We start from the raw sequence: 17,397 nt of genomic DNA, 5'->3' as shown, positions 1-17,397 counted from the left end.
TCATTCATGCTTACATTTTTAGTTTAGGAGAGCGAATACCAGTGCTCCAGTGGAATCGTGCAAGGGTTGTGTTATGCTTTATAAGCACAGGCCTCCACTGCAGCTAATGTGAAGATGCACTGTCCCCATGTCTAGGAAGCACTTATGCTTTGGACACACACTAAAGTGCTGAGATTTTCCTAGAACAACAAGGGCATGTGGGTTTATATTTGCCTTAAGAGCTTTCTCTTCTTTAGATGGCCATGTGCATTACACACACATGTATGGGATGTGATTATTATTACTGCTATGCAATACTGATCTACTGGCATGTGTGCATGAAGCTTTACAAGATGTGTAGTGTTTATACTCTCCAAGCTTGTAGTCTAACTGGGATGAATACCAGGCAAATGGGCTAATGATTTATAGGGAGTATAATTAATCGAGTGTGAAGGGCTGGATAAAACAAAGAGTATTTACATTGCTATTTTGTGTGACCCTAAAGAAAGCTTGAAACTATGGGCATCAGAAGGTGTTCTAGCTGTGGGGAAGCTCTGGTAGTTGAGTCACAGCTGAAGAAGAAGTCAAAAACATTAGAAGACCAAGCTATGGATTGCAGCATTTTTGGAAAAATACATAGGAAGCTACTAAATGGGAGAGCTTGAGAATTACTCTTACGCTTACATTTAGGCAGTCAAAAGTAGGATAATGTTGTGTTCTTGTACTACTTAAGTACTTTAGTAAAAGTAACTTGTGTAAAATACATGTTAAGTCTGATCATGGCAATGTTATCACTTTGCGGTACCCAGATCTTCCAGTCCAAACTCCTTCAAAGTAATACAAAGGTTTGTCATTTAAGTTATTCTTTAGTCCTTCTCTCTCTTGCTGCCTGGCAGTACTCACTGCAGAGTTCTGGTTGCAAAGATATTCTCAAGGATGCTCAGCTTGTTCTTGCTAGGATATACCATATCTTATTAATGACAGTGTTTTGGGGAGAGGAGATAAGTCCTCAATCCATCTGGTGTGCCCAGGCAAATTAAACTTGTTCCTGTGCTATCCTTAACCCCCTTGGCTTACTGAATCAGACACCCATATTTGTTCCTATTCACCCCTTTGCCCAGCTCTGAGAGGAGCTGGGATACATGAAAGAATACAGTTCTTGGTGTCATTTCACATTTGACTTCTATTCAGTACCTGTGAAAATCTTGATTTCATATGAAGTGTTTGCCGTTGCATGTTTCCATTGATTTTGAAAGCCTTTTATCCCTGTCTGAACTCTGGTTCCTCATTCCTTCAGTTAAGGATTTCTGAAAACTTTTGACATCTACCTGACAATCGGAGAGGCAGACAAGTACCTGTTTGCCTAAAATATCTGCACTGTACCTCTGCTTTAATGCACTTACAGCGTTTCTCTGTAACTGTGGAGGTGCCCATGCTTTTAAATGGTGCTCTGTGCCTCTTGTCTGGCAGGATCAATTCCAAATTGTTGTTTACCCATAACAAGGAGTGCTTCCCTACAGTCAGAAAGATGTATGAGCCAGTGTCTCTGTCTTGGTGGTGATGAGGAGGGAGAAATGATGAAACAGCCTGTTTTGCTTTCCATTTTCTCTTTTCCCAAACTGTTTGTCAAGAAAATGGCCCAGTTTGCCTCTTTAGCTTCTTTTTTCTTACCAAAGTTCTAAGAGAAGCTCTTGTTTGGTTAAAAGGAGCATGCTAGAAGGGCACCTCTGCCCTTACACCTTCAGCTTAGCAGTGATGTGAAGAACAGTTTTTACATTGTTACAGAAATCTTGATATGCTGCCTTCCATTTCAGTACTGTAGAGACTTTCATGTTGGTGTATTAGTTCACCTCCATGAATCACTTTCTCTCTTCCTTTCTCTTTGGTTGTTTTAACAAATGGCTTATGAAAAACTGCATTTAAGATTTTTCCATTTGGAATGGGTGACACACTTTTCTGAATAGGTAGTGTCTGATGTAAAATGTTAATGCCCAAGTCCATCAAATCACTGAATCTTTTGCCACTCAGCAAAGCAGGACCAAACATGTCTTTACGCTCTGTCCACATTCTGTTGTGTATCTCCAAGGATATGATGTGATGATCTGATGTGATGAAAACTCAGGGGGAGAGAGAGAGAGAACGATTTCCTTTCAAAAAGTGAAATTGGGAAATATAAGTAGAAAAATAGCTCTGCTATTACAACTAGAGAATGACATGATGGCCCGTGAAAATGCAATATCTTTCAAGCTGTGATGTTTTTATTTACTACAAAAAGATAACCACTACAGGAAAGTATTTTGCAGCAGTTATCTTTTTTCAGTGTTGTTGTTTTAACTCCACCTGAGTTGTTTTGTGCCACTTGGCATAGGAAAGTAGACTAAATTTGGCACATATGATTCCTGCTGGCCATTTTGCACCTGGGAAAAGAACCAAAGCTAGGATTATTTTCATGCACAGTTCTGAGTGGGCTACACCCCAGCTGTCTGAAGTCCCTGACCATTGAAATAAGCTGCTGGGCCCTCTGTGGGGGTCAGTGTTCTGTGAGGTAATATTTGAAGTGAGCCAGCATGCCAGGCTAACGGAGACTGGCCATGGGATTCGAGAAAGTCTACACTCCTCCTCATTATCTCTTGTCCCTGTCCCTTTATGTAATCCATGACAGCCTGTTAAAAATGGAAGAACCTTGAAACAGAGAGAGATTCTAAATACATGTCCTGAAATGGCAGAGGCTTGAAAAGGCTGCTGTAGTACATACAACAGAGACGCAAAGTTTCTGTTGCAGCAAAGACAGAACATGGGAGTGCTCTAGCTGTCTTGTTTGTATCTTCTTCTCGTAGTCTCTCACAGAAGATTCATAGGTAAGTATAATCATATAGGACATTACTTCCACAATAGGCCTCAAATAGGAGGAGCCTAATCGAACTCCTAAACCAGAACATCTTACCTGCTGTAACCACTAGCTGTTATAAACCTGGATAGCCTTGCTTTTCATGTAAGACTCGGTGTACTTTCTGCAACAATAAATCAGTTCCTTGGTCTAAAAAGAAATGTACGTGAAGTGCTTCTACTTATCGTCTTTGAAATTCCCACCCTCTGACTTTGATAAAAGTCACTTTGTTCCAATGCTACAGAACAAAGAAAACATAGAAAAAAATTTACTTTCTTGTGACAGTTAACCTTTGTGTTTTAACACACCATTCCTTGTTTTACTTGTATACAAGAACCTAACAGGAACATGACTTGGTTTTAATCATTCCCTACCTGTCCAGTCTGAGCTCACAAAACTAAATTTTTGTCTAATGTGCTAGTCTGTGGTCATCTGTATAACAGGTAACTAACAATAACCTTCACATTTCTGTATCTTTGCATTAACCAGCTACTGTATTTCTGGTTTTACTTATGGGAAGAAAACAAATGCCACTGTTGCAGCAACACCACTCCACAGCTTTCTTTGAAATAGTTCTTCTCTCAGTGTTTTGTCAGACCCTAGAACTTTAATTGTATTCACTGGATATATAATTATCATTATTATTCCTTGTAGTAATGGATAGTTTTATTTCTTTTTGTTTTATTTTTGGTCTAGCTGCTAAATACAGTAAGCTAAGTTTTTTGCAAATCACATTAAGTTGGGCATCAGTGAAAGCGTAGGTGCTGTGCTTCAGTTTTTGTGTAGTTAAGGGCTTGATTAATGTAATGGCCAAATCTGATGTAGCACTTAAGGAGAAATGCCTGTTTGGAGAAAGGAAAACAAACCTATATGGGATTAGTAGGACATAGTGATTGTAGTATCAGCGTACACGTGCTACATCTAATGCGTGCCAAGGAAGCTGAAGAAAAAAACGTGCAGTTGCGTGCATCAGCTTGTAAGCTGAAAATCATTCTGTGTTACTATTTTATTTATCACAAAGCCAATTACCCTTTGAAAACTTTTACCCAGCATCAACTACAGCTAGACTGGAGCAAGGAAACACCCACTTTTGCTGGGTTTGTACCCTGCCTAACTCTAAGGGAGTCTTGGTTTCTTTAACCTTTCTGCACTAGCATGACATACACTCTAAACAGCAGCAGTGTAGGTAAATGGATATAGTCCAGCAGCAGGCAAATTGTTGTTTCCAGTCTCGCATCATTTTAGATTTAATTATTCATCAGAAACACAGGACCTCTTCTTAGTCCATTAAGAATTTTTTCTCATATATTTAGAGTTCTAAGCAACGTAGCCCAGAACGTATAAAAATATTTTCTGTGTTTTCTTAAACAAGATGCAACTGCCTTTTGATATTAACAATTTGCAGTGATTTTGCAGTAAATCCCGCTTGCATCCCTGAGATGAGTAGTTCTAGTAGTATTTTTGTTATGGGAGTAATTAAAATTTACAAATGTTAAAGCTTAAGAGGGGGAAAAGCTTTTTAGAAGGGAAGGAATCTGGATTTTAGTTGTTGGAGAAATAAGCTGGTTTGCAGCTGCTGAATCTACAGTGTAATCTGCTCATGGCCACAGGCTTGTACTGCAGAACTAAGCCTCTCACATTTTTTAGAGTAATAGTATTTTTAGTTGTGTAGCTACTGTATTAGTATGTAAATACAAACCAAGGCAGGGTTTGAGCATCCTGACTTTTCAAACAACTGAAGAAACTGTCCCTGCTTTGAGAAGAGAGGTTGGATAATAGATTTCCCTTCCAATGTGAGTGATTCTGTGATTCTGTTACTGAATAACTGTGAGGTGTAAATTGGCCGGCTCAGTTCAGTGGCCAATTACACAGTTCTTTTAAAGTTATGGGCATTTCAGTTGAACAAGTTGTTCCATAGTCCTAAACAGCTTTTCATATCTCCATCACACAAACTTTGACATAGGAAAGATGAGCATTGGTAGACTGAAATGTAATTTTTTATCAAATAAATAAAAGCATGGCTAAATATTAATTTGCTTACTTAATTTGTTCCTCTTAAGTCACCAAAACCATAAATTTTTCCTCTAAATTGAATGAAACTCCCATAGAAATGGCTGTTTACTCTACCATAGTGCCACAAAATGAAGGTACCCTGAAACAAGATTTGTACCTAGAACTAAGTGCCCTGGCCTTTCATACATTTATCCTGAAGTTAGAGTTCTGCTTTTGACTAAGATAGTAATTCTTTTTACATGCACCTTTCATTAATGGGATGCTTAACTTCCATAACAGAGCAGCATATTAAGAATGAGACCCAATAAACCAGTTCAATGTATTAGAAATTGTCAAAACTGTTAGAATATATAATTTAGTAAAATCTATTAATTTTATTGATACTGCTTGATTCAGACAGTAATTGAGTATTTTTCTCTATGTGTTCTATAGAATATATATCATTTCCATCAGTCATACAGTGCCAGGGCCATCTGTGTGGAAGGCAAATTTAACTGAATTTGAATTAGGTTTGGAGGTTGTGCTCTGACTTGGGAGTGTATTAAAAATAGTTCTGATGTGATTCATTACATACCTTCAGGCAGTTTTACCACTGACATTTATCTAAGGAACATCTTTTTATTGATTTTTTTTTTTTAATAGAGGAAAACAAATTTCTGAGAGGGCAGAATTTTTCACTCAACTGTGCTGAGATGGTTACCTTAATTTTTTGTCTTTTTTTTTCCCCCAGAAAGAGAAAGCAGATTAAAACCAAGTCCCAGATTAGAAAAAATGCAGCAAAAAAAAATAATTTTGCTTCTACCATTGTGGTAAAGGTTGTTATCTTATGGTAGGCAAGCAGTGAGTGTTTTACTGTGCTCAGCTCTCACCAGTTAGATTTTCTTCATTTTTTTGGTGACAATGGTAGCCATGGTCTTGCACACTTACCACTGGACATTCATCCTGTGCAAATTCAGAGTTGCTTCCAACATCAGAGTCTAATTTAATAGCCCTAGGAAGTGGCTAGTTTTTATTTTCTCGTTGAATTTGCATCAGAGAATGAATATATTCAGTTACAAATGAAAAGATTGTATGGGAGATTATAGGATTATCATAAACTTTGACTAATTAATCTGATGCAGCATCACACAGGAGCAAGTTCTTTTGCTGATAGTGCCTGTTTGTAAAAGTATTATTTAGGTATGTGATATCTTGGACTGTTATAACTTGGGTATTTACACCAGGTATTGTTAAGTGTGAAAATCTGACTCATAATAATTGATTTGAGAATATACAGGAAGCTGGTAGCAAGGCCAGATTTGGAGCTCATTTGTTCCTGTTTTCTGCATGTGAGCTGTGATCATCAGGAAAACCTGCTTATCAGTCCCCTGTCTTTTAAGTTTGTATGCTCTTTTTCCTTTCATATATGTTTCCTCCAAAAGCCTTTTCAGTGCTATTCCTAAATTTTTTCTTTACCACTCTCTTCCAGCAGTTCAGTTTTAGAGCTGCTTGTATGATTCTTGTGAATTTTTATATGCCATCACTTCTCATCCCAGTGGAAGATGATCTGTTTCTGCTCGGATTTAACCTTAATAATTACCCTGTTCACGCCATTGCTTTCCCAGTTATTCTAAGACTAATTAAAATGAGAGCATAGACACAACAGTGAAACACTCTTTCTCAGTGAAGCACTCTCTTTGTCTATTATTAATCCACTTGAAAATTTCAGTTCATATTTATCCTCTGTCAGGTCTTGGAGCTTTTTGCCAAGCAGTGGGTGTCATTGAAGCTGATATTGAAAATGCCCTGTTGTTGCAGTTCTCTAAATCAGATGTGGAAAAAAAAAAAAAAGTTCTATAAAAATTGCTGATAAGTCTGAAGGTCTGATATTTGAAGATCAATTTGATAGGATATTTGGACACATATATCCCAATCATAACTGGCAGCAATTATAGGAAAAAATTGGGCAAATTGCAGCCCTTCATTCTTGATCCAGCATGTTAAAGAAGACAAAGTCGACATACGAAATTCCGTAGGAGTCTGTGGATCAGAAATTACCATTCTCTCCCAGTATACTCTCTCATACTATGTGACTTTGGTCATGTCCTCATTATTTCATGCATTCGGGATATGAAGATGCTAAATGGAAAGATGCAGTATATTGACAATATTCTGTAACTTCTTTATTGTTCTTCTTGTTGTTTATACAGAGCAGAATAGACAAATTTCAGTAAAGGAAAAATATAGTTACAGGAATGAGACCATTGCTCAAGGTTTCAGAGAATTGATAAGCTACTGTGATGAGAGTGTATCTTTCCAGATGAAGGGGAGAGGAATTCCAGTACTGGAAATGCATGAAATGATTCAAACTCATTTTCAAAACAGGAAGCATTAATAATTCATAAATGTTAATCTTTGAACATTAGTGTTTTTCAAGAAAGTTTTTAAGTGACAGCTGAATTGATAAATTGCTCCCTCTCACTGAAATGGGACAGGATTATTTTTTTTTAAATAACTTTAAATGATTGTGCTATTTCATTCATTTTTTTCATGCTCTGAATCTTTCTATTCATGAATGAAATACAATGAGGCAGCAATAAATACTTTAATTAGCCCTTTGTAGCACAAGTGTAGAACTACATGCCTGTGAAGATAGGGAGCGTGTTCACTGTACCCGTCGTGCACATGTGATGTATTCAGATGGTAGTATCTAATAAACAAATGCTGGATTTGTCTCTTGATATGAATATATATAGTTTCCCCTTATTATTGATATTATCACGCCTCACGGGACTAGGAACAGATTATAGCATATTCCTGGGTGATGTCCTGTGATTCTGTTAAAGCCTTCCAGTTTACAGCCATACTGTGTGAGATTTAAATCTAGTGATGTTTTAGATACAAATAGTTCTGTCTATGATATCTTCAGCTGCCATTTGATTTCTATTTAAATTGGAGCTCATAGTTTTTAATTTTTTTTTTCACATAGGGTTATTTTTTTAAATTAGGATTTGAAGGAATTGTTTCCAATTCATTTTGTTGTAGGACGTGTAAATACCTCTCAGAGCACAGCTTCAGGAGCGTGGAAGGTGGTGAGAACACTACCAGGGCTAGTTTGGGACCTGATTCATTTCGACTGCAGCAACACTAGTTTAAATACATGTCAAACAGCTGCTGCAGCATTTCTCATCAAGAACCCTGTTTCAACCTTGGATCAGCGTTTTTGACACAGATGATTTTGCTGTGGGGTGAGGTGAGGAGTCCTGCCTATCTAGACTGTAATGAAGAGAGCAGTATCACAGCAGGGCAGCTGGCTCCTTTGTCTCTCTGAATTAAAAAGTTATACGGAACTTTCCTGAGACTCCGTATTTGTCTTCCGAATTGTCACAAAAAAGCTTTAAATATGCTTTGACAAGCCAAGGCAATATCCATTAAGCATGAGGGATTTTCTTGTTGATTAGGAGACAGAAATAAGAAGCCATCATGGAGGTATTTTCTGAAAAGAAAATGACTGTGATGCTTTCTCCAGACAAGAGACCTTGTTAAGTGTCAGCGAGAGAAGCAGCTTAGAGGCTGGGTGCAAGTGCTGAGGCTCTTCTCAAACCAGTACAGGAACAGTTCAGGCCCCTCAGGCTCAAAGTTTGCATCTCTTGGACCTAAAGCAGGCACAGGCTCTCCATTCATGATCCAGAAGCCAATTATGTGAACAACAGTGCAGTCTGGGAAGGAAAACAAGGCTCCCTAGGCCAAAAGACTGGTTGTCAAATTGCTCAGACATTCACTGGGTAACAACATCATATAGCTTTGATGGTGAGGAAGGAATTCAAGGACGAGCAGAAAGAGTTGCTGCAGGAGGCTATATTTGAGAACTATAGTTATTATTGGTTTTCTAGTCTGCTTTGTCTACTGTCATTGCACAGTTTCCTCACTGCTCTCAGTAATTATACTAATAGTATTGATTTAATCCTTTCAGTCTTCAAAGAGCTATTTGAATAGTAATGAGATAATCCTTCTGACTCCTGGAGAGAAAGATAAACATTATTAAAAATAAACAGTCCTCTCCAGAAAAGAGAGATTTAGTAGCAGCACTGAGGGGAAGGGAAAGTTCATGCCTGAAATTGAGACATGTCAGTAGCCCATGTTCTGTTTGGAAGAATAGCTTTTGAGAAGGGAGGAGGAGTAGCGTGAAGAAGAGGAGGATGTCGAAGCAGCAGGCCAGGTAGAGGCCAAGCCTCAGTGCTATCATCACAGTGCCAGGCAGCAGTTCATGTAGAGGCTGTGCCACTGGACAGCTCAGAGGATTTTCAGGATTTTCTTATTCTTGTTTTCATGTCTACTTTCGTCCTCTTATTTTAGTGCTTCTTAGTTTTGTCTTGCCTGAAAGTAGATCATATATTTGCTGCTGAGACTTGTATGTTTTTATGGGTTCTGGCACTGATCCTGATGAAAATTTGAGATCCAGTTATGGTGTTGGTGTTTCATAGACAAGTTTTCTCCCTGTGATGCTACTGCCATCTCTGGCTTCCTAGCTGGATGCCAGCCTGGGTTATTACAAGGTGTTTTGTTGTATCAGCACTGTTCCATTCTCCCAGTTCTTCCCAGCCTGGGTGATTTTGCTCAAGGATGAAAAGATAAAGTGTCAGAAGTAGGGTAAAGAAATATTGGATGCTTATGCTCTCACCTAAAGCTCAAATCCCTAGTGAGTGAAGCTATTTGTCAGTAGCTTCTTGTTCTATAACTGCTTTATGTTGTGATACAATTATCTCAGCATCAGGTCAGGTCTTTATTTGTTTTACACTGACACTTCTTCAGTGTCTCTAGTCATGCGGTGTCAGCTAACACCAGAGAAGGTATGATCAAGGGTATTTACACAGTTGAGTATAAGTGTATTTTCTGCATGAAGAAATTAGAAGTTACATACATGTTTGATTATTTACAGGGCACTGAAGGGAATCTCATACGAATTCATTATATGAAGACACACACTATGTAAAGCATGAACTCAAGTCTGTTTTGCGCTGGGTATACAGTCTTATAGACCTCTGTGCTATTGTCATGGTTTGAGCTCAGAATGCAACTGAGCACCATGCAGCTGTTCACTCACCCCTTCCCCCTCAGAACTGGTAAGGAAAACATGAAGCAAAAGGCTCAGGAATCGAGACAAGGACAGGGAGGGATGACTCACCCATTATAGTCACAGGCAAGAGACAGACCATTAGGGGAAGAAAAAAGAATATAAATTTAATTCAGACGCTAAAACCAGCAACACTTAATAGACAGAGTAGGACTGTGAGAAGCATTACATCTTAAAAACACCTTCCCCCCCCCTCCCTTCTTCCCAGTCTCAGCTTTGCTCCTGATTTCCCTACCTCCTCCCCTAGCAGCACAGGGGGTCAGGGGATGGGGGGGTGCGGTCAGTCCCGCTGCTTCTTCCCCCTCAGGAGGAGGACTCCTCACATTCTTTCCCTGCTCTAGCGTGATTCCCCTCTCACAGGACACAGTCCTCCAGGAACTTTCTGTGACTTGAATCCTTCCCATGGGCTGCAGCTCTTCCCAAGCTGCTCAGGTGTGGGTCACCCCCACGTGTTCCAGTCCTCCCAGTGCTGAACTACAACAGCGGGGGCTTCTTCTCTCAGAGTCCCGGCCTTCTCCAGGTACAGGCACCTGCTCTGTCGTGGGGTCCTCCATGGGCTGCAGGTGGCATCTGCTCCACCGGTGACTTCCATGGGCTGCAGCGGGGTCTCTGTTCTAGTACATCTCCCCCTCCTCCTCCTTCCTTTCACTGACCTCGGTGTTCACACAGATGTTCTCCTTGCAACTCCTCCTCACAACTCCCACTCCTCCTCCCAGATTCCCCTTCTTAAATACATTATCTGAGAGGCATGGCCACCATCACTAATTGACTCATCCTTGGCCAGAGGTGGGTCTGACTTGGAGCTGGGGGGAGCTTTGAGAAGCTTCTCACAGGGGCCACCACCGTAACCCCCTCCCCCACTACCAAACCTCCACCACACACAAACCCAACACAGTGACAGAAAGCTATTATCATTCCTGGTGTACAGTTGGAGGATCTCAGCTCTCTAGTGATTCATTTGATATATCTTATGTACAGAGGAATAGGAGTATTGATCTAGGCCATGAAAACATATTATACTTCTATTATTTTATAAGCAGTAACTGCATACAAGGACAACATAATAAATTGTAAAATGTATTCCAGTTCATAAAATTCACCAGTCTATTGCTCTGCCCAGGGTGGCTATTAACATTGCAGTCACTCCTGTGAAAAGCTGGGGAGCTGTGTATGACTAGTAATGCATATATAATACAAAGTGTGTCTTCTCAGTAGACCCTCACAGCAAATTCAGTGAGGAACCAAATTTCCCCAATTCCCTTCCTTTCTTCACTTTCTACCATTAGACTCCATCCTGAATGTGGTATGTTTTGACTAATGATGTTTCAGTCATTGATTATTATAAAATATCATCCAGCCAATAGGATTTCATGGTGTATATATCTGCAACATGAGAGTGTAATTATCTACTGGCTTTCCAGAAATCACCGGCAATATGACTAATGTTAAAAGCTTTTTTTATATCTTTCTTTCTCCTTCTCGTTTTAATATAAACCCTCTGTGGCATGTGAAGCTCTGGTAATGACTCACCGGGCAATGAGGCAGCAATCTCAGACACAGTAACGTGATGTAGAAAAGGTCATACACTTGCTTTCATAACAGGATTATTCATTCATTCATTAAAAATTGAACACATGCAGGAGCATGTGATGCATTCAAGTTGGCAAGTATTGGTGAATACTTTCTTGTAGTTTCTTAAGTCCTGATCAGTTTGTGCAAGATGAAGTTACTCCAATTTTCACCTGAAGTAATTACATTTTCACCTGAAGTTAGTTAATTGTTCCTATTGAAGACAAGTGCTGTAAGGAGGCACATAGCACTTCAGAATCATGGCTATCTCTTAATGGAGTGATGGTTCTATTTTTTTTGTTTTTAAGTCTTTGTAATGAGCTTATATTTAAAAGAGAAACATGAAGTTCTATACTATTTATCTCTTTTTACCTAAAAGTTGCTGGATTTTTAATTGGATTGTTAAAAGTTTTGGGGGTTTTTTGAAGTGGAGTCATGCAGAAAAATCAATGTGCTCCAAGTCTTGTGACCTAGCTACCTGTTTCAACCTGATGGCATTACTGTGTTTTTTTTTTAATTGATGTCCCATGCTAGAATGCAGCTAGGAAAGAATTGGTTAGTCAGAGCTGAATGTGGTGCTATGGAATTAACTTAAAATAACTGTAATAGGGTACACAGGGAGGCCTATTGAGTCCAGTGTATGGGTCCCTTGGCCAGTATCAGATGCCTGTGAAAGAATCTAAAAATATAGTGAGCAGATAGGGTTGTCTTGAGTCAGAGGTGATTTTTTTGAGGTTAATAACCTTCAGCAGATTCCTTCTTATGTGAATTTGCCTAATCATACTAGGGCTTACATTGACTTCTGACATACACAGCAACATGAGGCAGGGAGTTTCACAGTCTGACAAAACAGAGTATGAAGAATTCTCTGCTATTGCTGATTCTGAATCTGTTGTCTGATAATTTAATTGGTTGCCACATACTTCTTTTATTTAAAAAAAAAAAAAAAAAAAACCAAACAGGGAAGAATGTGTTTTCCTTTTCACTTTTCAGTATACCACTCATTTTATGCATCTCCAGCATATCTCCATCCAGACAGCTCATTTCTAGGCTAAAAATAATTCTCAGTCTGCAGTTGTTTCATGTAAGGAATCTGCATGTGTTTTGGACCCTTCTTATTGCCCCTTTGAGTAACTTTTCTAGTTGTAAGATGTTAAGATGAGAACCAGAACTACATGTAATATTCATAAAGTGGTTGTGCCATGAATTTAGAAAGTGGTGTAATTAGTCTTTCCATTTCTATAACTTTCCTAACATTTGTCAACTTAGGACGTGTTTTTTTCCTCCCCATAATAGCTGTCTCCCATTCCCACATTGTTTAGAACGTTATTGACCTGATTTTTATTTTTGCTGATGTAGGAATATACAAGTGACATGATATACTTTGAGGTAATGGCATCAGTTACTGTAAAATTTTACAGCTGTAACCAAGTCATATTTGAGTTCATAACCTTGATGAGCATCAGAAATAATTTAGAGCCTATTTACAGTTCAATGTTCTAACTGATTTCTGTTGTTCATGAGCTGGGTAGCACCTCAGGTTGGTTTTATAATCCAAACGTAGATATAGCAGCATTGTACTTATACACCAGCAGACATACAAGATTTCTATGTTTGCTTTTCTTTAATTGCAGGTATTTATGAGCCGCCATTTCTTTTATTATTGTGGTGAACCTACTCTGGATGTGAAGATTGCCTTTTGTCAGGTGTGTGTTCCTTACAGGTAAAACAAGGTACAGTATATACTTGTACTTCATTTTTGCAGTTGGTGCCATAATAAAAGAGAAAATAGAAGTGAATTTCAGCAGCTTACTGCAAGTAGCTGCTTATAAGAATTAGAGTAAATATAAAAAATAGAAGAATGCATCATAAAAATTACTTTTCTGTTTATTTTGAAGTTTATTTTGTAGTTTGCTCATAATTATTTTTAATTTTGTTTTGCTAAAATGACAGTTAATGTTCTGAGACTCTTTATTTAGGTAAAAATAATAGCAGAGTTTGCAAACAGAACAAATCCCATAAACTTAATGATGAGTAACATAACTGTACGTACACAGATGCTTTCACAGAAATATGTAAATTAAAACTATATTATATCTTAGCCTCTGTGCCTGAGACAGAGCCTTTCACATTGTAGCCCATGACTACAATTTTCTGTCCCTTAGTCTATCTTTACTAGAAGTGCAGTGAAGGTAATTAAAATTGTGGAGTTTGTCTTGTCTCCAGTTGAACACCATGTGCTATGCAGGTTCTGGAGTCACAATACTGGCCTATAGCCAATTCTGTATTTCTGAACTACCCTTGAAATTGTTTGGTCACAATGCTTGGAAGTCTACAAGGCTACAAAGAGAAAAGTGTACTGATTTGTCCAGTTTTGGGGTTTCTTGGTTAGATTAAGTTAGTTAACATATCTGTATATACATCACAAATCTGTGTGCATGTTTTTCCATCATGAATGAAAGATGACTTTTTTGTTCACTTCCCAGTAGTGTTTTGTGTGAGAATTCTGTCTCTTCATAGCTTTTTTGGTCAGACAGGGCACCAGTAGTCTAACTAGCTGGAGGGACATTAGGGACATTCTCCATTTTTTGAAGGGTGAGAGCAATGCTGCATTCTTAGAAATGGAATTATGGTAAACACTGTTTTTTTCCCTTTATATTACTTATGGGGTCCAAGTAAGTGAAAGTATAATTCTAAAAAAGAAAGGGCTATTGCTTGTGTGTAAGCATTTAATACAAAACTGACAGTTGTTGGATGGTTTGGTTTGTGGTTTTTTAACTCAGGAGTGCTAAATATTTGTTCTGCTGAGAAGATTGGCTCGGCACTTCAGGTCTAGGCTGGATCTTGGCTATTCAGTTTGATAATCTGTATAATTGCGTCTCTGTCCTTTTTATCTCCTGTTCTTCATGTGCATATGTTTATCTAACTGTCTTAATTCTTCCACTGTTTTTGAGAGAAGAAAGCATTTGTCGAACATCGTCTTTTTGTAATTTTTTGACAGAGTTCACTTGCAAAAAAAAACTTCAAAATATTTTGCAAATATTGCAAAAAAGGGTTTTTTCCTCAGATTGTATGAAAAAAACATTATTGATGAAAAAGTTACTTTCACTGTACAGAATACAGTGTTTTGTACAACTCTACTTGACGACTTTCTTGTCACTTTTACTTAGACGAAAGCAGAGCTGTGCAGAAGCATTTCTATTTCACACATGCAAAGGAAAGGTGCTCTTAATCACTATTTTTTGTGTTCGGTGCTCCTTTAGTCTTGGCATCAATCAGTGCATCATCATGTATAGCAAATGCTTTCTGTCACTGTGCTCCAGGTGCTTGATTTAGTGGAAACATGTCACTATATTTTTTCCTTTACTCTTACTCTGACTTAATAAAAGGTGTTCAGAGGCACATGCAGAATCAAATATATTTACAATGTTTTTGTTGAAGTATATATGATTAAATCAACAGCATTTTGGATTACTTTTTATCACTGAATGAAACTGATTCGTGTTTAACAGCTACAGCAGGTACCCAAAGAGGAGTCATTCAATAAATACATAAAAAAGTTACTATCCTGACATTGCAGGAAACAGAATTCTATCCTTCAAGCTCTTATCACACAAAACCTTTTCAAGATCTTCAGATTTTCAGATTTATTCTCCTGAGGATAAAAGCTGGTTCAGGCTTCATGTTAATTTATTCTCTCCATAAAGATAGGCCCTGATCCAAATAACAGTTAAGCACATAGTTAGCATTAAGTACAAAAACAGGCTCTAAAGTAAGTCTTTTGTGGCAATTAAGACCTTAGCTGTCATGGATGCTGTTCATTTGTATTGCATGGGGCGGGATGTGGGTTATATCTGTATCCTGGTTATATCTGGTCCAAACAGCCAGATCTTTATTTAGAGACTTTTCAACAGTCCCCAGGTAGTACTACTGTTTATTCCCTGCTCATTCATAATGCCAATGTGGAAATCAAATGCCCTGTTATTTACTAGTAATTCTGCTCTAAGTGTAAAGTTTGTTTGTACCTTTGGGAAACTTCTACCTGCTGAATCAGTAAATAGAAGACATTCAGGAACAACTGTTCACAAAAGACAATGTGACAGCAGAATGTTTATTATCAGTGAGAGGTAGATACTGCCACTCAGATCTTGAGGTGTCTACAAGTAAAAAGGATTCCAGCAGACAAGAGACCACAAAAATACAGTTTCCACTGAACATACATCAACTCAATAATTTTTACATGTAGTTCAACACAAAAATTGTTTCTACTATATAAGCATGCAACAGATATCAGAAGAAGTCAGCGTGGTATAGTTTAATCCTGCCCTGTTGACCTGTTAAGATGAGAGCCTCTAGTGATGGTGTACTAAAATAGAGAATTTTCCCAATGGACTATTGCAATTTTGTGATTTGTGTTTACCACACAGAAGTCCTGCTCACACTTGGAACTTGTACATCACTGCAGACTTTCTACAAAATATAGAGTTGTGCTGAAGTGTCTTTTATAAATGTACAATATTGAAAAGTACTCCAGTGATTGTTAGTACAGCAGACATATTTTTCCTGTAATAAATATTTTGTGGCGATTTCTCTCTCATGGCCTAAAAGGCATAGCTTTATGTGCTAGGAAGGAAAGTGACATATACCTAGTGGTTCTCTTGACACAGAACTTATGTCATTGAGTATACTAGTTTTATATGATGAAATGCTAATTCAGCAGAAATAGAATCTTAAGGATTTCCAATTTATGGAAAAAAGAAAAGCCCTTCCTGAGAAATACTCAGTAACGTAGGTGGGGTAAGTATGCATTTTCCCTCCCCCAACCCTGTCTGCAGTATAAAAATACTTAAGTCTGGCATTACTGTACATTGCTCGCCAAATCATGTTGTGAAACGGCCATCTTTTTTAAAGGCTGAGGAAAAGGACATCTGCTTTTCTATCATAACAGGAGGGTAGGACAAGAAGATTTCTTTTTTAGGCTTATAGAATTTAATCAGACTTTTGTAAGGCTGATATCACCAACAAGTTTTGTCTGTAGGACCCTACGCATTCTTAGTGAAGTACAACATAATGCAGAGTAGTATATTCTGAGTGGAATAGGTCATTAAAGTTTCAGTGCTTAATAATACCTAACAATGTCTAAAGGATACTGACTGCTTCATCCATGTTTTCCTTCATTCAGTTTTTCAATAATTTTTTTTAATCAGCACCAAGATGTGTACAGCCTGTCAGAATTCTTAAGTTTTCTAAACCACAGCTGAATAGAATACCTTTATTTAGAATACAATACAATGATTTTTTTTTTACTTGGAGCAGTAGTCCTGATTTTTTTTGTCTTTGAAAAACACATCTTTATTATTAGAATTTGTACGTCACAGTATTTCCATAGAGCTGCAACAATTAATTTTTTGAACAGAAAAGCTGGACATGGGATTACTGAGATGAAATACCGGGGACCTGGCCATGCACGTTAAGAAAACATTTAATGTGAATCAGGAACATAAATTCACATGCTAATTCTTTGGTACAACATCACCACTAGTCTTTATGGCCCAGTTTAAACAATTTCATGTCCCAGAAAGAGTATGTCAGTGTTTTTGCATACTGACATTGGAACTGGTGCTGTACTGAAGCCACCAAAAGAAAACTTTAGAATGAAATTTTAGTTTGCATTTCAAGGGTATTTTTGCAAACTTCTATTCAATTTGTGCTTTAAAAAAAACAAAAAAACAAACAAACAAACAAAATTTAAAAGCTTTAATTTCTCTCTAGACGTATTTTTTTTTCACTATATTCTGCTAACTTGCTTTATTTCCACAGTCATGCTTACGTGTCT

The 17,397-nt window shown here is 37.9% G+C and overlaps 1 protein-coding gene across 9 annotated transcripts in view; it reads left to right on the top strand.

The window, feature by feature from the left end:
• MAPK10 (mitogen-activated protein kinase 10) overlaps positions 1–17,397 on the top strand; it is a 189,550-nt gene that overhangs the window by 75,330 nt on the left and 96,823 nt on the right. For 6 of the 9 annotated variants that reach the window (XM_074867546.1, XM_074867541.1, XM_074867542.1 and 3 more), the window contains one exon: positions 13,196–13,267. The exons of 1 other annotated variant lie outside the window; for it this stretch is intronic. In XM_074867546.1, the coding sequence (XP_074723647.1) occupies positions 13,202–13,267 (66 nt within the window). In that variant the 5' untranslated portion in view covers positions 13,196–13,201. Of the gene's footprint in view, positions 1–13,195; positions 13,295–17,397 lie in introns of those variants that run through there. 2 more of the 9 variants (XM_074867547.1, XM_074867549.1) reach the window with 2 other exon arrangements.

This window comes from Strix uralensis, chromosome 4 (genome assembly GCF_047716275.1).
Source record: "Strix uralensis isolate ZFMK-TIS-50842 chromosome 4, bStrUra1, whole genome shotgun sequence".
NCBI lineage: Eukaryota > Metazoa > Chordata > Aves > Strigiformes > Strigidae > Strix > Strix uralensis.
Note: the sequence above shows the minus strand (reverse complement) of the source record. Positions and strands in the feature narration are given on the sequence as shown.